Below are 24303 nucleotides of genomic sequence, written 5' to 3'. Positions count from 1 at the left end.
ATAACTTCTATATAGTTAGATGTACTAGGTAATTCTTATGTACATATAGGTCTTAATTGCATATAGAATAATGCACAAAAGTTAATATTATGTTAATATTGAAAACTGTTAAAAGTTTACATTTAGATAAAAATTTTAGTTATGAAAAGATACCATGTTTTGTATCTAAAGCTAGAAATTTTTACTATTTTTAAATGATTTGTTATCCAAAATAAAATGTATTCACTTCAGCAAAATCTGTTGTCTTTATTTGAGGCATTTCTTGAATATTGGTCAATGAAAATTATTTGAAAGATGTCATCTAATTTGAGAAAATATATTCAAATTATATTTTTAAGAGTTCTATAATGGAATGAAACACTTATTCACTTTCCACAGAACACTGGTGTAATACGGAACACAACTGGGTAAAATTGTCATGCACTAAACCCTGGTCTAGTGTATGAATAGTCACATTTTTGATATTTTAATACTTTTGTTTAAATAAAGCACTAACTGTCTGTTACTGTTTTATTTTAACATATTAAACATAGCGCCTCCGTAGCGCAATTGGAAGAACGACGGTACATTGCGCCCTTCGATTGGAATAGGCCTAAGTTCGATTCTCGTCGCGACGGGAGGAATCTTTATCTGGTCGATTTCAATCGATGGTGAGTTAGCCGATCTCATACGGAGGTAGCAGGGTTTTTCATCCCGCATACATACAAATCGGCCCTTCAGAACACACGCAATTTACAGACAAAAATTACTAGTTGTGGTGGTGTTGGAGGTGGGCGGTAGATGGCGTTGATTCGTAGTAGAGGTAAGGTGTAGAGATAGTTGAAGATGTCCTCTCGCGATGAGTCTTCGGACTCCTTGGAGGTATCAGGAATAATAATAATAATAATTAGAAATGGAAGAAAGAATACTGTACAAGGAATCAGAGATGATAAAAGTGACATGAAAACTGAAGATAAAGATATTCTAGATGTCTGGAGTAATTACTTTGAAAGATTACTAAATGAAACAAGCAGTGTCAGCATGGTGGTAGTAAACACTCAACATGAATGCAGTCAGGAAAAACTTGAAGTAGAAAAAGCCATCAAAAACCTGAAATGTGGAAAAGCAGCTGGAGTAGTTTATATTCAATCAGAAATGCTCAAATATTTAGGTCAGATGGTCAAATTCCAGATGATTGGAGTAGAGCAAGGGCACCAGTAGTGTCCGGCGCCTACGTGCAAAACTTTCTTTGGTGCCCCTATACCCCCCCAATAAAAAAATTACTTTATAAAAACGTATCAGTGAGTAAAAATGAAATACGAAATATATAAGTTAATTGAACAAAAAAGCAGAAATTACAAAAAAAAGTATAAAAAACAATAAATATACAAGAAGGGTACAAAAACAACAAAAATAATTTTGAAAAAAAAAATAAAGTAATTTATAGTAAGTAATTAAAAAATAAAAAGCTATGGAATAAGGCACAACAACAGCCTATCTTGGTAATACAACTGTAAAAGACTGTTGTCTTTTACAGTCGTAATACGTAATTGTAATTGATCCAAATCCGTAATTGTAATTACGGATTTGGATCAAGACATTATTGTTTATAAAGGTCGGCTCTGGAGGCAGACTCGTGAAAATGAAAAATGTTCAAATAAACACGGAAGCAGCAAAGAGTGTATTATTTATTTAGTAAATGAATACCTCCATTTAACAATTATGCAAAAATGGCCTTCGTTCTCTATTTTTGGACGCTGATATCAGAATTTTCAATTTGACAGGGTGAAATCCCAAAGGAAAGATATTTAATTGTTTCCTATGTTCTCTCATAAATACAGCATGATGGATTAGCGTAGGTAGAGAATACAGTACTGTAGACTTGAATAATTATCAAAATAAGGCAAACTTCGTCATTGTCCTTAAATTTTTGATAATGACAATAATAACGTTATGGTTTCAAGTCGCCACGTATGTTGTAACTGGCGTTATTGTAACGCCAGATATTAATAATATCTCACTATAGTTGTATAATGTTATTCTTCCATGGTCTCTGTGACTTACTTTGTATGCAGTAAGCAATTAACAAAATATTAATAAATTGCCCTAGATTGTCAGAATAAGCAATCTTTTTAAAATATGATATATTTTCATACTTTAAAATGCTTCAGTATACGGCGGTCTGTGATGTTTGCAACGTCACTATCAGAAACGCGCCACGTATTGGAGAAAAAAGAAAAGAAGGAAAAAAAAATAGAATAAAGTTTAAATTTGTGTATTATAATTTGTAAACAAAATTAATATAATATTGTAAGAAATTTTCGGAATACTTTTACAGATAAAAATAAATAAAAATAGGTTTCCGGAAATTGCAAAATAGTATACAGGTAACTACGCATACTAGACTGACAAATGGGAAACCAGAAAGGTTTACAATTTATTCATTGGAAGAAAACGCCCTGTGGATGTTCCTCATAGTAACCTTGCTTTGGAATAAATGCGGGATTCAGTACCAAGGATGCTGAAAAAGCTAGGAGTGGGTAAGTAGTTTAAAATCTTTGACCAAACACACTTTATCATAAGTGATTTGGAGGGAAGATGCATACTATTTGTGATGATGGTTGCATAAATTGTGTAAAATACTGCAATTTTATGTCTGCTTACTTTATATAGTCTTAGTTGCTAAAATGATCAAGAACTATTCTGACAGAATTTAGTATGGGGCAATGATCTTATGATAATGTGGATAGGGAAGCTGACATATGAGTTCTAGTCTGATCTGGCTCGTTTGCAGTTTTAGCTAGTCTGCAAGTTATATGTATAATTTTTAGAATATTTTATAAGAAGGGGTTATTGACAGGTTGGCTGTTTGCATAATCAGTGGTGGCCCCTAAGTTACGGAATAAACCTGGAGTTATGAGTTTTATCAAGTCACCCCATCAGCTGACCGAGAAATGGTATTTCCACTATTCTATTTCTGAATTCAGTGATCCACAGCAGTTTCATTAACATAACATTTAAAATAATAAACTCCGAATGGACTGTATCCTTAATTGTCCATCTATCATTAAACCTGTCGAATTAACGTTCCTAATCCACTTATTTTGTTATATATTCACCTTCTATTGATTTCGTTTGAATAACCTCCAGATTCATTTTTCGTGAAATGTCTCACGATATAATGCAGTGTGTTTCCTGTTTCTTTCTAGAAAGTTTATTTTGCTCATCTTTATTCTTTTGCATCACTCATTTGCAGCAATTTTAGTAAGTACTGCAGTAATTGGAGGAAAAGAATAGTGAAGGAAATAACGCTTCGAAATAAAAAAATTCTCATTCTCTCTCTCTCTCTCTCTCTCTCTCACGCATATATATATATATATATATATATATATATATATATATATATATATATATATATATATATATATATATATATATATATATATATATATATATACTGACTATAACCGAGACTAGAATAACAATTAAATTTATTTAAAACGCAACATGTTTCATCGGATTGTCCGACTTCCTCAGGCGTGGGAACTTAGAAAGCAAGTAAATACTACAAGAAACATCGTATCACTATAAAACGACTATTACAAAATCAGTTAGCTTTGAACTGTAGCTACAGTCCTTGTTGAAGTTCTATTAAGTAGCTGCGTGCGTCTGATTTCACGCGTGTGCCAATATCGGATAGCAGAGCTGAAAGAGTCCGGTAGATTATAGCTGAGGTTATTATTTATGTGATGAGGGTCCATAACAATTTCCTTAGACTCGACTATGTGTCGTTCCACCTCGTCACGGCATATATGAAGGTTTGAGGTTGTTGTCCAGTTTATCTCATGTTGACGGCCTTCATCATTTGTGTTTACTGAAAACAGTACATGGCTTGACAGGGCACTTGCTCTAGTTCTTTTGTAGGCAACGTCTCTCTGATGTTCTTCTAGACGTAGGAGGATGGATTTTTCAGTTTAGCCATGGTATTGCTTTCCGCAGTCACACGTGATTTTGTACACTCCTGTGAATTGTAGATGGTTGTGAGCTTGTTTGTATTTGCTTAAAATCGATCTTAGTTTAGGAAATGTAGAGAAACAGGTTTTTATGTTGGACTTTCTTAAAATTCTTCTTAGTTTTGGGGAGAGCGAGCTGATATATGGTAAGGAGATATAACCTTTTGGATTGTCTCGTGTTTCTGAGTTGTTTTGATGGCGGTGGTATAAATGTGCTTATTAATAGTTTTCGACGAGTAGCCATTACTTGTGAAGGTTCTTTGTATGTTGTAGTTCATTTTTTAGATCTTCATCATTTGACAGTATAGATGTAGAACGATGTGCTAGGGTTGAGATGATACCCACTTTCTGTGCAGGATAGTGGGTATCATCTCAATATATATATATATATATATTTTTTTTTTTTTTTTTTTTTCTAAATTCATTTTTACTCGGTTGGAATATTATAAAAAGGCTTTAATGACTGTTACCGAGAGATAAAAAGATGACAAGATATATTTAAAAAAGATACTACTAGTTTACTAGTTTCGTTACATGAACATCCTCAGGTATCACAATCAAAGAAGTATATAAAAAATTACAGAGACTTAAAATTGTAATAACAGAACAAGTATAAAAAGACAGTAGCGTGTTTGAAAAAAAATGCAAGTATGAGTTCCAAACAAACGAATACTACGCGCTGTCGCGGGTGCGACAGTACTGAACAGAAGCAACGTGTGCGTCAGAGAGATTGTAACTCAGGCTGTTGTTGATATGAGAGGAATCTAGAGAAATTTCCCTAGATTCAACAATCTTTCTTTCGAGTTCATCGTAGCACGCATGGATGTTAGAAGTTTCAGTCCAGTTTACAATGTGCTGGCGGCCTTCGTCTGAGTTAGCTGAAAAGAGAACGTGGCTAGAGAGAGCGCTAGCTCTAGTCCTGTTATAGGAGATATCTCTACGGTGTTCATCCAAACGTAGAAGGATGGATTTAGCAGTCTGTCCATAGTATGGCTTTCCGCAATCACACAAAATCTTGTACACTCCTGGAAACTGAGTAGGAAGATGTTTCTGTTTATGTTTGCTAAGTAATGAACGAAGTTTTGGAAGCTTAGTGAAGCACGTTCTTAAGTTAAATTTCTTGAGAATCTTGGCCAGTTTCGGTGAAAGAGAGCTGATGTAAGGCAAGGAGATGAAGGCTCTTGGGGAAGGGGGATCTTCAAAAGTAGTTGAGTGCCTGGGGGAAAGAAATTTGTCAAATTTCTTTGGAGAGAAACCATTGTTAATAAACATTTTTTTAAGAAAACGGAGTTCATTTTCAATTTCTGTTTGTTCTGTAAGTAATGATTTGGCTCGGCGAGCTAAAGTGGAAATAATACACATTTTTGTGGGGAATAGTGATGGGAGGAAGCATGAAGGTATCTGTCAGTATGAGTAGGCTTTCTAAATATTGAGATGTTAATGCTCTCAGCACATCTGGTAAGTTTGAGGTCTAAAAAGGGAAGGCAGTCATCTGATTCCAGTTCGAAGGTGAAAGAGATTTTTTCGTGGCACTTGTTTAGGTGGTCTAAAAATAAATAGAGGTTATTGACACTGTCTTCCCAGATGAGGAAAATATCATCAATATAGCGGTACCAGACTTTTGGTTTAAAGTGAAAGGAGTTAATAGCTTTTTCTTCAAAATCGTTGAGAAATATATCCGCAAGAATCGGAGAGAGTGGGCTGCTCATAGCTAGGCCTGAGTTTTGTAAGTAGATCTTGTTATCATATTTGAAGTATCCTGACTTTATGCAATGGGAGAGAAGAGCAAAGAGTTTTTTTGATAATTTGTTCTTGAGAAAATCGAGGACTTCTTGAGCAGGTACATTTGTACAGAGAGAAACAATATCAAAACTGGCCATTAAATCTTTTTTTTTTAAGTTTGATGTCCTTGATTTTAGAAACAAAATCTGCAGAGTTTTTAATATGTGAAGAGGAAATTCCAGAAAGATTTCTTAGAAAACTTGGTAGATATATATGGAGAGATTATAAGTGGGAGAGTGTATGCCCTCAACTATAGGTCTGAGTGGGCAGTTATTTTTGTGAATCTTGGGGAGACCATACAGTCGAGGTATCAAGGGGCGAAGTGACCTAAGAGAAAGCCGAATGTTTCTTTGTAACTCTAAGGTGGTTTTTAATAAATTATTAGTTCTATTGTGTAGTTCCATCGTAGGGTCATTAGCAATTTCTGAGTAGGTATCACTATTTAAAAGTTCCAAGATTTTATTATGGTAATCAGACTTGTTTAAGATGACAGTTGCATTCCCTTTGTCTGCCGGAAGGATAACTATGTTACTATTATCTTTCAAGGACTTGATAACTTTCCTTTCAGAGTAAGAAATGTTGTCAGGTGGAGGTCTAGCTTTATTTATAGAGAAAATTGCTTCCATACGGAGAAGGTTAGCTTCTTTGTTTGGTAATAAAGAAGCTGCCTTTTCTATCTTTGTTAAGAGATGTTCTCTAGGGATGGATGTAGGAGCAGTGACAAAGTTGAGATCTTTAGCAAGTATGCTTTCTTCTGCCAAAGATAATTGATGGGAAGACTTATTGATGACAACTTTTTTTAGATAGGCAGAGTCAAAATGAGAAGTTTTGCTATCCTGATTATATTTAAGAGAATCATATTTTCTAATGAGTTTTATTTTATTTAAATTCTGTATTTTAGAAGCTTTAAGAGTGCTAATTTCTTTTAAATGGTTCCAAGATGAACTGTCTAGAGAATGAGAAAAAAGTGTTTCGTGATAGGTCTTCTTAGAAAAATAAACAGCAAGACAACGTTTGGTATCACAAATGCGTTCCGATAAAAGATCTAGTTTTGCTCTCCTATAAATTCTTCCAGCTCTAGCGGTTTTAATCGATTCTTTAAAATTAAGGAAGCGTGGAATAATAGAATTACACTTACATCTTTTTAGAAATACAAGTCTGTTGATGTATAATCCAATCGCTCTGAGATTCTTCTGATATTCTTTGACCAGTGAATTTAATTCCTCGTCATCAGGAAAGTAGATATTTTCAAAATTCATTTTTACTCGGTTGGAATATTATAAAAAAGCTTTAATGACTGTTAGCGAGAGATAAAAAGATGACAAGATATATTTAAAAAATATACTACTAGTTTACTAGTTTCGTTACACGAACATCCTCAGGTATCACATTCAAAGAAGTATATAAAAAATTACAGAGACTTAAAATTGTAATATATATATATGTGTATATATATGTATATATATATATATGTATATATATATATATATATATATTGACAATTCATTTTAACTCGGTTGGAATATTATAAAATAAGTTTAATGACTATTACCGAGAGAAAAGATGGCAAGATATATATAACAATATACTACTAGTTTACTAGTTTCGTTACAAGAACATCATCAGGTATCATACTCAAAGAAGTATATAAAAAACTACAGAGACTTAACATTGTACTAACAGAACAAGTGCCATCTTTTCTCTCGGTAATAGTCATTAAACTTATTTTATATATATATATATATATATATATATATATATATATATATATATATATATATATATATATATATATATATATATATATATATATATATATATATATACTGTATATATAAATGTATATATATATAAATGTATATATATATATATAATATGTGTATATATATATATATATATATATATACATGACTTGCCATGATTTTATATTCCCTTTATAAGCGCAATAGTCATGTAGTCATCTTACCATGATTTTCAGTTCTCGATATTTCGAACATCATGTTTGTTGAACATGAAATAATTTCAAACAATGTAAAGATTCTTTATTGTTTTCAAGATATGCGCTTGTTTAATGGATGGAGATAAAGCAAGCTATTTTAGTCGTACTGATCCTGGCGCTCGTGTGTGTGTGTGTGTGTGTGTGTGTGTGTGAGAGAGAGAGAGAGAGAGAGAGATGATATTCCTAGAATCGTTTCCAAATGGCATAATAATAAATTATCTTAAGACCTTTTTTCTCTAGAAAGAAAGGTCTTTCAACCATCACTAATAATGGGCTCGAGGCTATCAATGAATTAAAGATTTCAAGAAAAATAATAACATCAAAATCATTGCGTTCCATAACCCCTAACAAGTATATATTCTGTTCAAAACACTGTGAGCTTCGGAACAAAACTCTTAGTTTCTGGGAGGGCAATCCTACTTGCTCTGCAAAGACGACTAATTCAGGAATCACTTCGGGAATCGAAGAAAGCCTGAAAAGTTTCTCTAATTTGGAGACAAGAATCTAACTTATAACACTCTTTATTCGGACGGTTTACCACTATTGAAGCAAACGCCTCATTGGCTTATTTATTGCAGTCATTGTTCTTCGATGACAAAGAAAAGTTGAAAGTTCTTAGAGTGAAATTGATTATATATACACATCAAAATTTTAGTTGAAAATTAGGTAAAATAAAAACAATGTAGAATATAGAGCAAAACTTACAAATAAGTTTTACTCTATATTCTCAGATAAGTAAATTAGTATTACTACCAAGCCTCCATGGTGTCTAAACATCTTGGGAGGTCGAACACTCACAGACCACAATAATTATCATGCCTTGCTTTAAACACATTCAATGTTGGAGCACTCATCACCAATTTTGGCAATGCATCCCACTCGTTCATCACCTGTCAAGCAAGCAAAAAATCTTTTTTAGCTTCTTTACTCTCCAAGGATAACCTTTTGTTCTTGCATCACCCATTATTCTATGCAATAATTCCCCTGTATCTGTTTGGTAAGTCCCTCTCAGTAGTTTATGCATCGCAATCAATCATTCCACCTCCTTCTATCTGCCAAGCTCTGAAGACCACATTCCCTCAATCTGTCATCATATTCAATATTCCAGACTCCTGAGACAATCTTGGTTATGCACCTCTGAACTCTGTCTCCAATGTTTCCCTGTCACTGTGCCTAGAAATCCATGGAATCCAGAGAAAAACATGAAATCCTAATCCGTACATGTCGGCGTTCTTCGCATTATAGCAACAATTTTTGTGTAATCCTCACAACTTTCATATGTTTTCCCTGAACTTCGGTTCCCTATCCACCAAGAAGTCCAGATTCCTTCACCTCCCGAAGCAAAGTTTCTCCAATGTGTTAAACCTCATTCCATCTTCTCTGGCCAAAGTACACTACTTTACACTTAGCAGCATTGAAATGACATCCCCATTCTTCATCCCAAAGCACCAACCTATTCAAATCCTCTTGTAACAACAACATATCAGAACCTTCTGGCACTGCTGTTCCTAATTTAGCATTATCAGCAAACAAAATATCTTCTTTCACATTGAACTATGTTACTGATATATAAGTTAAACAATAGTGGCCCCAGAACAGAGCCCTGTGGCATCCCACTTGTCACTTGGGGGGGGGGAATACTGCATCTCCATACACAACTCGCTGGCTCCTATTAGTCGCAATGGTAAGGGCATCTGATAATTATGACAGTGCTAAGTATAGACTTCTATTTCCGTTTCTTTTCTGTATTCGCTTATTATACGAAAATTACCTGACAGAGTTTTAAATCATTGTTTAGTATCTCCTGGCAATTTCTGTTGTCAGGGGATACTTTAGCATACACCAACTTCTTAAATTTACAAGTTTGCTTTGTTTCATAACTTGAAAGGTTTTGTTTTGATATCATCTTCCAGAGTTTCCCAACTTGAATTAAAAAAACTAAAACTATGTGGATGGAACTTACGTTCATATATTTTTGCATGATTTTTTAATATTCTATTGGTGAATTTCTCTAGTTAATATGTACGAGTGTTATAATGTCTAAAAGAGATGGCGCGTGTAAAGTAAAAATAAATAAATAAAAAATAATAATAGAATTTGATGCTATAGTACTGTTTTTAATATAGTACTATTTACCTTAATGTTTAGCAACTACGGGGGAAAGTCAATATTAACGATCATTAAACATAATAAGAAAAGAAAAGAAAAAACACAATCTGATATACTCATGTGGTCACCTATATTTTGGAGAAAAAATTCCGCTAACGCCTTTTATTTCACAAAGGGAGTAGGCGGATCCGTTTAGTCCTAATTTTTTAAGACTCTTGGGCAGCCAGTCTTCATTCTTAGCCATCACAGGTAACTCTCGAAAGTTATGTTATCAATGATTTTAATTGGCCTCCAAGGGAAGAGTACGGCAGGCAACTGTCGCCATCTCATGGTTTATAGCCATAACACTGCATATCATTTTTTTTTTTTTTTTCATTCTGAAACTGAGTTCTACGATCGATTGTCTTACTTATTATTTATTCTCTTTATTAGTTTAAGTTAAATAAACCATGAGAGGCACAGAAATATGATCGATATTGAACAAAGCAAATTTCGTAAATTTGAAGGTTAAACAAAAATATCCGGAAGAGAATTTTTGTTCGTGAAATTAAAGCACAAGATTCTTTAACTTCAAAAGGCGATCATCCTAATAGTAAGTAACAATTCTGACAAGCCTTCTATTGTTTAACACATCTGTAGTGTGCCCATTTGCAAATGACTCGCAGCTGTCATTTCGGCATTCAGTTCTTTACCCAGCGGATCTTGAAATTGCGAATAATGCAAGTGGGCAGGCACCTGATTTCCGTAATTTCTGATATCTGCCTTCTTGTTTAGTAAGTAGTCAGATGTTATGAAATATTTTCTGATGTCACTTCAAAACTCTTAATACTTTCAGTACAAATAATAATTCTCTCTAATAGTTTAATCAATCCTCGTATTCGCAGATTTCTTCATGATCTGTACTTATTTTTATATCTTTGCAGACAAAAGCGAATGGCAATCATGAACATATATTGCATTCATTTTCCAGAAATTAGTGATTTCCGTTTAGTGAGAAATGGAGTCTAGTAAAAGTGCATTTCGAGGACTTTTCAGATGCTTAATTCTTACTGCGTGTCTAAGAGGATTCATTCAAGGGAAGGAACATCCATGTTATCAACAGACCAATTTCGTATCCGCGAAAGAGTTGGAAATTCCAGCCATTACTTTCTGTAATAATAATCCGTAAGTACGAACTTCTATTATTATTCTTGTCGCTTTCTAAGGCAGAATAAAGCTCAATAATGGATTATGTGGAAGTATTTTTTTTTCACTGGGATAAGATACTTCCACACTACTACGAGAGGGAGGAAGGAGAGAGAGGGGGAGGGGGAACGTATATATAGACCGCATGGTACTCGATTGACGACTCTTCAAGAGCGGCGAAGGATTTTGAGTTCATTATCATTATACATAATTAAGAATAGCGAAATTATCTTGAAGATGGGAGAGTATCAGTCTTGAATTATTTTACATGATAATTACGTTTTGGAGACCCTTTCCTTTTATTTTTATTTTGAATTGTTCTGGCTTAAACATTTGTAGAAAACAAGACAAGCTTGATTTATGGAATCTTTTGCAATTTTAATTTTAAAACTATTTTATTAAACAAATTGAAAAATTTGTACATGATTAAGTGTTACTAGGCGCCTTTGTTCAACTCGCCTACAGCTTCTAATTTGCGAATAACTCTTTAGTTTCTTGATTACAACGTATACTTTTCAATAGACCTCCTATTAATCAAATTGCTGTTACTCGTCAGCACCACTATCTTAAAAAGAAATAATAAATACTCACTTTAACATAAATGTGTAAATTTTAAGCAAATAAAGTATAGTTTTCTAAGCAACGTTTGTCTCATGATAAAAATTGCTTCTTTTTTTTGACAGAGAACGAAGCATTGAATAGGATATTAAAACAAAGATTACGAGAAACAGTTTATAAATCAAATTTAAAAAAAAAAAGTAAATTTATTCCAACTTCGTCAAATGTTAAAAATAAAGGGAATAATAGCGATTGATCCATCACTGATGACCACAACAGTTCAAACATAATAAATAAATAATAAGCTAACGCCTTTTTTTCTCTTATAGGCAGTAGGCGAGGCCTTTTAATCCCTATCTAGCGTTTGGAGGTTGAGTAGGCAGCTTAATCTCCACCGGAAACCAATCAGAGATAGCTAGTCCACGACTATTATAATTATAGGCGACCTCCGATGAAGAGACCAGCGAACATGTGATGACATTTCTTGGTACTTAACAGGATATGTTACTGTCTGAAATATTGTGGATTCTACGATCGATTTTCTTGAGTTTAAGGAACGAAAAACCCGAGTTTCCCGGAGAAAAAATCCGCCTGCCCATACTAGTTCAAACATTATTGCTGTAATTGGAGGGAGGAGGGAGCGAGAGATGATGTATATAATAAAAGGAAGTGGAAGCGGATTAGATTGGGTTATTTTGGAAGGCCTAACGACCAGTGCATTATGTCTATTAATTGAATAAGTTCAGTGGCTGCTTTCTTTTGCGAAATGAAGAACACTGCCATGACCGGCTAATTCACATTCAATTGAGAGTACCTTATAAAGAAGATTAACTTCCTAGACGGGATCTTTCCAACTAAAGGACAGCACTTTCATGATGTTACCGAACTAAAGTAAACTATGGAGCAAGGATTGTGTTTTCGAACCAAAGCGACGATCAGTCATAAAATGACTTGCGATATACGAGTGCATTTTTTTTTTCTTCGAGTACTGAGTTTCGGTTTTCTGATTAAAAACATAAAACTGGCACCAAGAATGCTTTGGTAAAAACATTGTTGATATTTTTACCAAAATAAAACACCATTTCAGACAGATGTTTATGCATCCTAGATGGACTTATTTTCTTGATGATGACATTAAATACTTGTTACTCTTCATTAGCTAGCGAGCCTTCCACATTGATATTCGAAACTAATATTGTATTATTTTTATTAAATTTTCATTTTGTTTATTCTAAATATGTACAGTAATTGGCTTCATATCTGATAGTTTGCAATCCGGAATAAGAATTCGCTGCTAAAGGAGAATTGCAAGTAAGAATCCAAAGAATAACAACAGCATATTTTATTTAACAATTATTTTCAGGTGATAAATGTAAAATTTCAAATGTATAATCATATATTTTCTGTTTTGTATTTTAGAATTCGGAGAAAGACTTACTGTGCAAGATACCCAGAAAAATGCGTCACTGTTACAAACACAACTGTCTTCTGTGAGAATAAACCGCAGTTTTGTACATCGTCCACCACAGATCTAATGGTAAGAAAATCTAAAAGTTATAACGAACATGTCTTCTGCATTACCTAAATGATTGATCAAATAGTATGCATTTAATACAACAATATGTCTTTATCTACTGAAATATATAAAAATTAAGTGGATATTAGATCCAGCATGTCTATATTAGTTAAAGACTCAGTCTCCATAAGTTAGATAGGACTAAAGCGGCCTGGCCTACTCCTCTTGGGATAGAAAAGGCGTTATACGATTTATTGTATTTGATCACTTCTTCAGTTCACACCTGAAATAAAATCATAATATCTGTAATACCCTGCTTGAATGCTAACTTCCAAAGCGATCTTCTGGGTCGTGTCTCTATAACTCTTGTCTAAATTGTCTGATTTGATGTATAAATTTTTATAAAAAAACATACACATACCCTTTTGCGTTTTTCATATGATCTTTATACTCATGTAGCGATGATTATATGAGCATATTTTGTAAAATATCTAACAATACTTTCTTTTATTTCATATTTCAGTTTCCTTGGCGATGGGATTTTGGACTCAGCTTTGAAGAGACAAAAGATTTGGGACATGGAGTTGAAAGCGTTATCAACAATTGTCAGTTTATTAATAGTACTGGTCATCGCCTATCATGCATGTACGTATCGAATCCTAATTCGGATTGGAGATTTTTTTTCACGATGAAAGTATTGCGAGAGGGATGGCATATTTGTTAGTCATATCAGATAGTCATTTTCTAATATAATTAAATAAGTAGTACTAGCAACTAAATGTAAATTCTCTAAAATATTAAAAAAGTGACATTTTAATTTTTTATTTTAAATGGTCTGATTTTTTTTAAAAAATATTTTAAAGAAACTTAAAAATTTTACTTTTAAGCTAAAGTTTCTGCTTTGGTACATGCTTTCGGCATAAATTTTTTTTTTTTTTTAAATAACTTTTTTTTCTCTATTTTCAGCAAATATCTAAGTGAGAAGATGGTTTATTCCCCTTACAATGATGGATTTCATAAATGCGTAACTTTATTTTATAGAAAGAATATCACTCAGGAAGACAACATTTTGACGTTCAAAGAAGGTAAATAATTAATTACAGATTAATTACTTAATTTTGTAAATTTGGAATTACAAAAGACTGAAAATGTGGTTTTTTCAAAATGACCAAAAGAAAAAAAAACTTTTCTGCTTTTTTTTCCCCTGAAAACCAAAGTAAATAAAGTAATGTTATTCGTTGTTCACAATATCAGTTTATTGTCATTCTGCAAGATCTCTATCCCTTCTTTTCTTTCCTTTGTATCACTCTTCCTAATTTACACGAACAACTGGATGTTTATATTCAAATTATCACCCATACCATTCATTTACAGTTATCACTAGTAGTAGCAGATTAAATAGAAACGCTTGTAGCTCACTTGCCTTTCCTCTCCATCATGCTATTTGATATCTATCTGTCTGTCTGTCTGTCATCCGTAGTATTGCTTCATATTTATCCTATTTGCTCAGTTTGTTTGATAGATTACTCTGCGGTGCGCTGTCAAATGATTCAGCAAAAATATATATGATGGAGGAAAAAATATATAGGATGGAGAAAAATATATAGGATGGAGGAAAAAAGCTTTTCCTCCATCCTGTAGAGCAGTGCTTCCCAAACTGTGGGCCGTGGCCCACTTGGGGGCGTAAGTTTTGTTGAGGGGGGCGTGAAATAATGAAAATAAATTTAAAATGTTTTAAGACTAAGCAGTTCGTTTTTTAATCTTAAAAGAAACGTATTTGGTTTTTATTATTTATTTTTTGTTATTTTTTACATTTTAATGGAAAAAAATCACACATTGGTGTTGGTTCACAAATTTTGCTTCCTGCGTATTTCCGCGCTTAATGAATATTAGTAAATATTATTCATATACGTATTCATATACGTTTCATTTCTAAGGTATTAATAAGAAGCACAAAAAAAAGCTTACAAGCGCAAAATCTTGAATATAAATACAATAAATATTATAATAATATATGTCTGTATTACGATTTTTTTTTCGGTGGAGGCCGTGAAATATTTTAATTTTTCCAAGGGGGGCCTTTACATCCATAAGTTTGGGAAGCACTGCTGTAGAGTATCATATTCCTATCTGTCTATTCCTGAATTTCGGCTTTCGTCATCTTTTCGAAAACCTTGACCACCATCTGTTTCATTTCTTTTGGGACCTTGCCAATACAGAGACTCAAATTACGAGTTCAATTCCCTTGCATATTCTCGAAATACATAGGCCGATGTCCCATCCAATATCGATAGTCAAGGTTCCTTCATGCCCAATATTTGCATGTTTCAAAGTGTGATGTTTGTAATTTAGTACATATTGGCTTTTCAGTTCAGCTTACTTCCCATTATTAAGCAGAATTTAAAAGCCAGTATTAAAAGATGTCACATTAAATATGTCGTAATTTCACAAATACTGAAATCGACTTTTTTTCAAATGATATTTCGATCTATTTCTTGAAGAAAAAAAAAATGACCGAAATTTGCATTTTACAAAACTCATAGTTCGTCAAAAAATTGTGTCATAAATTGCATAACAAAAAACAAAGGTTAAATGTAAACGTAATGAAAAACCAAAGTAAACATGAAAATATTTATATTTTAAAAAATACAGTGTATTGTTTTAGAACATACAGTGTATGAATTGTCGACCTTTAATATTGGTAGGTGGGTTTAAAATTTTGAAATTTTAAAAACATTAGTTTAAAGTTAGCAGTTAAAAGTTACAGCTGAAAGCGCGCTACTTGTTCGAATAAATGAATAATCGCTAAGTCATACGATTATTCATTTTGATTTTATTTGTTTGTTTGTTTTTGCCATACAGAAATATGCTGTTCTCAAGTGAATCACAACAAATAAATCAATCAAACACACTGCTCGAGAAAAGGATACGTATGTACGTTAAATATAAAAACTGTGTGAAGACTAAATTTGAAAATTCGGAGTGGTTTATACGTAAAATGAACTGAGACAAAGAAGGGTGTTATCTTCGTTGCTGTTTGCCATGAAGTGGTTAGGAATATTGTCCCTGATACGGTTAACTATTAGAAAAGAAAAACAGTTGTGTTTGTAGATACTGTGGTGTTTTGGGCGCATTCAGAAGCGCTGTAGTACAAACTAAGCAAATGGAAGAGTTTGACACAGAACATGGGTTACATGTTATTAACAAGAAGAGTGATAGCATGCTTTTAAATCAAATGTACAAGTTTGATTGTCAGTACTTTCTAGTAATAGGAGATATCGAGGATGCTGGACGCAAGCTATTTTTAAACAGCAGAAATAGACTCCGTCCTGTTGAAGTAAGCCTTTGATTAATGAAAGTCTCTCCTACTCTTTCCATTTCCAAAAACATTTATAATACCCACATTATAAATGTTTGGGGACCTGAAACTGTTGAAGAAATGTTTAAAGTCGTTTAGAACTCCTGTTTGAAGTGGTTTGGATATGAAGAGGGCATGCATTCAGAAAGAATACCAAGAAAATCTATGAAATAGATCCCTTACAATGAAAATTGAAAAGGTTAAGACCAAGATCACGAAAAAAAAAGTGTGAAGACTAGATAAAAGAAGATTTAGAAAAATGAAACTTGAGCTTGTCTTCAAGAAGAAGAAATATAGAAGTACAGAAAGGAACAACGATCTTTGATCCACTTGAAGATCTGACAGTTTTATTAGGGCAGTCGTCGATAATCTGCATGCGAAAAATATATGAATCCTGCAGGAAAAACACTTCGTTTTATTTATATATTTAGTTTAATTTTTGCAAGGTAATGTAATGGTAAACCATGTGAGCATGTCATCTGTGGTTATTGCTATAAAAAAAAAAAGTATGCGATGTCTTCTCAGAAACGATTTTACTTGTTTCAGAAAAACAAATATTTCTGTTGTTGAAGATCGATTTCTACGAAGATGAATATTTCTTTCCTGACTGGAAACCTGGAGGTTATCTTCAAATTCATTCCCCATTCTCTTGGCCGGAACCTTTCACTGAAGGTTATTTGATTAATCCAGAGAAAGTATATCGTGTCGATATCAAAACGGTAAGTGAATTCATTTCTCATAAACAGTTTGTTCAAATTACTTCACATTTCACATGAACCACGGAAAGCATTTTAAGAATTTTTTTTTTTTTAATTTTTACAGACGAGGATAAAGCTGGATCCGTCGACTTGTCAAACCAACTGTACTAATTATTTAGCTCAACGCAAAGAAAATGGGAGTTCCGGACCTTTGACAGCTAAAGTAAGTATTATTATTATTATTATTACTATTATTATTATTATTATTATCTGAAAGTAATTGACGTGATTTAAAAATCACTAGAAACCACAAAAAGAAATACCGACGAATGTCAGGAAACAACGCCACCTGGAAACATTAACCTAAGCGACGTAAGTCGTCGCGTAGTGTCGAAATTGCAAAAACCCATTATGATGAGTAACATTTATCTGAAATCTAGAAAGTATTTTTTTTTTTTTAATATGTGTTTTTGAGGGTTGATGTTTAGTAATTGTGTTAGTGAAAGGATCGCTTAGTGTCGCAATTACAAAAACACTTTATGATGAGTAACATTTATCTGAAATCTAGAAAGTAATTTTTTAAGGTCTAAGTTTTTAATATATAAGTTTATAAGGTGGTTTTGCCATGGAATTAAAAACATGTTAATGAAAATACTTCGAACTGGTTTTGTATTAAGTGAAATGTCCATAAGTCATTATTATTATTTTTATTTGTTTGTTTGTTAGGGTTTTTTTGGAAAGATTTTGAGGGGTGATGTTTAATAAAATTGTGTTAGCGAAAGGATCGCATAGTGTCGCAATTGCGAAATCATTTTATGGTGATTAACGTTTATTTATAAAAGAGATTTTTGAATCTAGAAAGTAATTTTTTTTATAGCGATCATCAGTCATTCGGTTTGTTAGTGGCTGCATTGTGCATAATCATGAACCAGTTATGTCATGGAAGTTGATTTAACAGATTCATCTGTAAGTGAATATGAACAACAACACACAGGTCATGGCGTTAATCCACTTGTTTCTCTTGCTGGTTTGGTTGGAAGCTCTCATGACCTCCCACAATTTTTCATTCTGAATGTGAAACTAAAAGCTCTTCTACCACTACTGACCCCTCACTCTACAGGGATTTTTATACTGTTTCGGTAGGCCGATCACGTAATTCTATCAAATATCAAAATCATCAAATGGAGTATCAAATTCAATTTCGTGATCTTGAACCCCTCCCACCAGAGTGTTTTTTTGAAATGTTTTCGAGATATGCTTAATGAGATCATTCAGTGTTTATCGAGTTTAGGAACTTTTTCTCACGTTCGGTTGGACGTTAGTGCATCCAGTTTAGAAAGCATTATTAACTTACTATACTTGCTTTCTGAATTAACTATCCAAAGGATACTTGATGCATTTTATGCTGTCGCCCAATCGAAACGTGAGTTTCTTTTGGCAAATGATCTTACTATTGATATTGTACTTATTAACATCAGTAACAATGATGGTGGTGGTAGAAAAACCAATGTAAAAAGAAGAATGCTGCTTAGCCTGGATGAATTAGTGAAAATAAAAAAAGCTATTGTGGAAATTACCAACAAAGACAATCTTTGCATTGCCTGACCTGAGCACTTGTTTTGGGTGTTTCTGTACACAGTGATGATGCCCAAACATACAGACAAGTGAGGTTAGATCGTAAAAAGATACAAACAAAGAGGGCTTTAACTCTCCACAAAATTGCTGGGGTTGTGCTCAATTCTTGCGGTATTTCAGAAGCAGCTCTCTTTCAAAAGCATTTGACTCTGGAATACCAAATCATAGTTTTTTCTGCAAATGCTGATTTTTCTGTTATGTTTCAGGGACCAAATGCAAGTAAACAGATCTGTCTTTTATACCACAGCTCTCATTATGATTTAGTGCATAGTGTGCATGCTCTGTTTGGGGTAGCTATTAAATCTATCAAATTGCAAATTTGATAGATTTAATAGCTACCCCAATAGCTACCCCAATGCATTTGCAAATTGCAAATGCATATGAAAATGTATGCATCTGCTGTCACACAAACGCCATTCATAGTGTGCAAAACCTTCTTTTGTGTGAGTCATGCAATAGATTTTTCTACAGCAACGATTGTCTGAATTTTCACATACAAAATAATATTTGTTCAAAACGCCATCGTTGTGGACAGTGTTTGGCTATTTTCTCTATGGATAAAAGCCACGTCTGTTCACCTGAAAATTTTTGCCGCCACTGCAAATTAGTTCCCCCAAGGCAGATGTGTTTTGTGCAAAAATCGGAGGTCTCAAATAAGCAAGTTTCTATGATTTTTTTTTACACAGAAACTATTGCTAAAAATCATCGTCATGTTCCGGTATTATGTATAGCTGATTTCGATAGTCACGAACGCAAGTTCTGGGGGTGAAAACTGTGTGGATCAGTTTCTAGATGAGTTGTTTTCTGTCTAGAATATTATTAAAAGGGGACAAGATGGTAGGATCCTTCGGACTCTCAATCCAAAATACGAAAATGTCTGTGTAATTGCACACAATTTTCGTGGGTTTGATGGGTATTTTATTTTGGAATATCTTTTTGCTAAAAATTCCCAACCCAGTGTAGTGTTTGACGGTTCAAAGATACTTGCTATCTATTATCACCCATTAAACATCATATTTCTTGACAGTTTTTCCTACATTGGTGTCACTCTTAGGAAACTATCAGCCATGTTCGATCTCCCAGAAGTTCGTAAGGGTTTCTTTCCTCATAAGTTTCACACATTCGATTCTCTGAATTATCGTGGAGTCATCCCCGAAAAATCTTATTTCCAGCTGGAATTTATGAACAAAGAAACTCGTACAGAGTTCGAGACTTGGTACGAAAATCGGCTAGATACTGAATACTGTCTGAAATCAGAACTTTTAGCTTATACAAAAGATGACGTGCGTGTTTTGTGTGACAGTTGCAACACTTTTCGCACTTTCTTCATACATCTCACCCAGATTGATCCCTTTCTCCATGACATTACAATTGCAGGAGTATGTTTGATAGTATTTCTCCAAAACTTTTTGAAACCTAACACTTGCCCGTACTTCCTGCTCGAGGTTATATAGGGGAAAACGTGCAAAGTTGAAAGGCTTTGGCTTGGCTCAAATGGCAAGAACAACAGAATCAAAGAACAACAGAACAACATAACCATACAACATGCACATTCTGTGGAGGGGAAGTCTGCATCCGACCTTATTTTATTGATGAGAAATGTGGAAGCTTTTTGTATGAATTCTATAGCCGCTTCTATCATGGGTGCCAAAAATGTTACAGACCAAGTACATTCCAACCATACAGAAACACAGACATGATTTCCCTTTTTGAGCAAATGAAAGATCGCGAAAACTATTTTCATAGGAAAGGATTCGACGTGATCTCAATTTGTGAATGCCAATTGAATACAGAAATTTCTGAAAACACAGCATTGAAAAACTTTATTGCTGCTCTTAATATTCCAGATCACCCTTTACCTTGTAGTGCTCTGCATGGTGGCAGAACCAACTGCTACAAAACGTATCACAAAACTCAGTCAGAAGGGGAAGTTATTTGCTATTTGGACTTCAATAGCCTTTATCCATGGGTAATGAAATACCAGGTATTTCCTATGGGGCATTGCGAAGTTATTCTCGATAATTTCGACTATTCACCTGGGGTATTTGCCATGCAAAAGTGGAAGCACCTACCGATCTCTTTTTACTGGTTTTGTCCATTACAGTGAACTAAAAATTAAACTTCCCCCTGTGTGGAAAGTGTGCTTCCGAAATGGCCCCATTGTGCTCTCATACGGACTGATCTTTTACAGGTTTTTGGTGCAATCCAGAATTAGATTTAGCATGTGCTTGCGGTTATAAATTTTAGAATTTTACGAGGTGTGGCATTTTTCTCAAAAATTTGATGATGAAGAAAACTTCGTTGCTCACTACATTGATACCTATCTGAAGCTGAAATAGGAAGCATCTGGATGGCCTGAAGGTCAAAACCGACAGTTTCATCTGGATGAGTTTTTGCAAAGGGAAGGTGTTATGTTAAATAGTGAAATCATTAGAAGAAATCCTGGTAAACGTTCACTTGCTAAGATTTGTTTGAATTCTCTATGGAGAAGGCGTGGTACGAGAATGTTAAGAACTCAGACCCAGGTGATTCCCTGTTATGAAGACCTCATAGAACTATTTTTAGATAACAGTAAAATTATCCAAGATGCCAGGCTAGTTTCAGAAGAACAGATGATGGTTGCCTACTCTCCTATTGAAGGCACCGAGCCTGAAAATAGGAAAGAGAATGCTGTCATCTCCTCATTTGTAGCTGCCAACAGTAGGATAAAGTTATATGAGGTCATGGAACCTTTGCAAAGATGGCTTTTATACACATATACTGATTCTGTCATTTTCAGTGAATAACCAGGCGAATACTCATCATCCACTGGTCACTACCTTGGGGAGCTAGGCGACGAACTCGACGGTGATTTTATAGTTGAGTTTGTTACCACAGGCCCCAAATCTTATTCCTACAGAATGCGGAGGGTAAGATTGTGACCAAATGCAAGGGCATTACTTTAAATTCTCTTGCGGTCACTGAGATTAATCTGGAATCTATGATAGCAGCAGTAAGGAGTGAGTCACAAAACATCCAAATTCCTGTACCATTTTCTATCCATAGAGACAAATGGAGCTGTCAACTAATAACAACCTCTGTAACAAAAAGATTTGGATATACTTTTGCAAAGCGCATAGTGTCAACAGACACATGCATTTTTCCCTATGGGTATTTTAAAGGATAATTCCTTACACTCACATACCCCATAAGTGAAAGATGCCATCTATGGGACAGAAACTAAACAACATTCTACCTAGTAGGTTAAAATCCATGATTGTTTCCCAACACGATAATTTGCAGTGTCGCCCTTCTCTTGTGCAGTTTTCACATCACTATTATTGTTACTATTATTCCACAATAGCTTTTTTTTTCCTTAGAATTTAAAAAGAAAATTTGTCTTGGCATGATTACTGTGATAAATAAAACATAGTGACTGTGATAAAAAAATCTTGAAGGGGAGATATTTTATATTAAAAACAACTATCTGTCTGTTTTTACATGATCTCTGATTATATAAAAGTAATCACAGTCTAATTACGTTATCATTTTCGCTATGTTCATACATCCATTATTTCCGGAACTACTCAGTCAGGAAAAACAACATTCGTGTTGTCTCTCATTGAACATTGTAATCAACTAATCAAACCACCATCGGAGCGAATCGTTTACTGTTACAGTGAAAATCAGGATAAATTTAAAAAATTTACCAACATAGAATTCGTGAATGTTTGAAGTTACCTGAATTTGATTGAAATGCTAGAAATTTACTCATAATCGATGATTTGGTTTACCAGGCTAAGGACAACATGGAAATAGCTGATGTTTTCATAAAAGGTTCACATCACTGTAACCTCAGTGTCATTCTACTGACACAAAATTTATTCTGTAAAGGAACACATTTTCGGACAATTTCTCTCAATAGCCATTATGTTATTGCTTTTAAAAATCCTCGAGACTCTTTACAGTTTTCTCATTTAGCTTCCCAAGTATTTCCAGGACAAACGAACGTATTAGTTCAGATTTATAAAGATGCAACACGGGAACCCCACACATATTTAGTTTTAGACTTTAGACAGGAAACACCTGATATTTTACGCTTAAGGTCACGGATTTTGCCAGGAGAAGAACCCAACACAGTGTTTATTCCTGAATGGCTGATAGACTCAAACGCTATGAATATCTCATTCCTCTCCCAAATAAGCAAATGATGACTTAAAACACTGCACTTCCAGCCAAATCACCATACTCTGTGAAATCTGCAAAAATGTTTTATCAGGAAATATTCCACTAAAACACAACCAGAAGTCACGCCTACGAAGGAAAAAAAATTACAAGAGCACTAAGTAACAAATCTCTTCCCTTCATTACTAGAAGAAAATTGGTTTTACAGCATGGGGCAACACTGTTCCCATTATTAGGCAGTATCATTGTTCCTTTATTGAGTTCACTTATTGGAAAATGAATCGCATGTTTAAAAAATTTACGCTCCTCCAATCACCAGAGGAGCATGAACTGTACACACTAGATGATGAGATGAGTGCAATTTTAGAAATGAGAAATCAAAATCCAGATGTAAAAGTAAAAGCATATTTAGTTGTTTTGCAGAAGCATTTAGGTTTGAAAAACCAATTGGCTCACATAGAAGGAGAGCAATAGGAACATAGACTGTCACATCCAGAACCTACCCTGAGCAATCCTAATACACAGAACCATTCCCATCAACCAGTTCCAGTAAGGAAAATGCTTCCAGTCCACTCTCTGCCCTCAAGAGAGCTCGAAGAATGAGTACCAAATTCGTGTTTTTATCTCCCCGAAATCTGCACGGGAATAAGAAACTGGTGTGGAAAAAATGGTAAGTGAAAAAACAATTTTTCTTTATTATTATTTTTTATTTTCAGTAAATGACCTGTAACAGAATAAGTTGCTACAATATCATTTAACCACAAATCCTTAGAATAACATTTGCTAATGATATTTTGCATAGAAAGACCACGACATCTCAGTATTAAAAAATATACACAGTGCAAACCACACGCGACAGATTCCTTAGCTTGTAGTACAGCTACAGTATTATAATACCGTTTATTAGTGTTGATATTCAGAAAGTTAACAATATCGCTTTCGGGTGGACGACCGAAGCTATCGAAAAGTTCGCCGTGTTTATCTTTAATATAGATAGCTTGCTAATGTTGTCCTGGCAACCAGGTCGGATCTGTGTTCACGACGAACATCGACTGTTGTTGTCTGATCGGATTTTGTGGCAATTCATCACGAGCACAAACTCCTAAACCCACTTTTCTTGTGTTCATAGTCCAATAACACAGAACGATCCTTTGTTACGGATGACGTACACTCAAATTCTGCATAAAGAACCGCTGTGACGTTTTCAGGAAGAGGTTGAGCAAACTTAACTTCGAGTCGCACACTTCCTCTTCTCAACAGGCTGACATGGGGGGCAATGGCATTTTGATCGGGCGATATGTCAAATC

The 24303-nt window shown here is 34.1% G+C and overlaps 2 protein-coding genes across 2 annotated transcripts in view; both read left to right on the top strand.

Annotated features, from left to right (window-relative positions):
- The window catches only part of ENGase (cytosolic endo-beta-N-acetylglucosaminidase), a 153345-nt gene extending 142486 nt beyond the window's left edge, over positions 1-10859 (top strand). The window contains exon 13 of the mRNA XM_090407650.1: positions 10806-10859. Within this exon, the coding sequence (XP_090263776.1) occupies positions 10806-10859 (54 nt within the window). The remainder of the gene's footprint in view (positions 1-10805) is intronic.
- The window catches only part of LOC150097334 (uncharacterized), a 42780-nt gene continuing 20905 nt past the window's right edge, over positions 2429-24303 (top strand). Inside the window, exons 1-7 of the mRNA XM_090407649.1 lie at positions 2429-2519; positions 10806-11046; positions 13045-13162; positions 13665-13786; positions 14108-14226; positions 17046-17218; positions 17322-17420. Coding sequence (XP_090263775.1) covers positions 10880-11046; positions 13045-13162; positions 13665-13786; positions 14108-14226; positions 17046-17218; positions 17322-17420 — 798 coding nt within the window. The 5' untranslated portion in view covers positions 2429-2519; positions 10806-10879. The remainder of the gene's footprint in view (positions 2520-10805; positions 11047-13044; positions 13163-13664; positions 13787-14107; positions 14227-17045; positions 17219-17321; positions 17421-24303) is intronic.

The sequence above is a fragment of the Typopeltis vanoorti genome, chromosome 17 (genome assembly GCF_054136105.1).
Source record: "Typopeltis vanoorti isolate ZY-2024b chromosome 17, IOZ_Tvanoo_1.0, whole genome shotgun sequence".
NCBI classification, from domain to species: Eukaryota; Metazoa; Arthropoda; class Arachnida; order Uropygi; family Thelyphonidae; genus Typopeltis; species Typopeltis vanoorti.
Note: the sequence above shows the minus strand (reverse complement) of the source record. Positions and strands in the feature narration are given on the sequence as shown.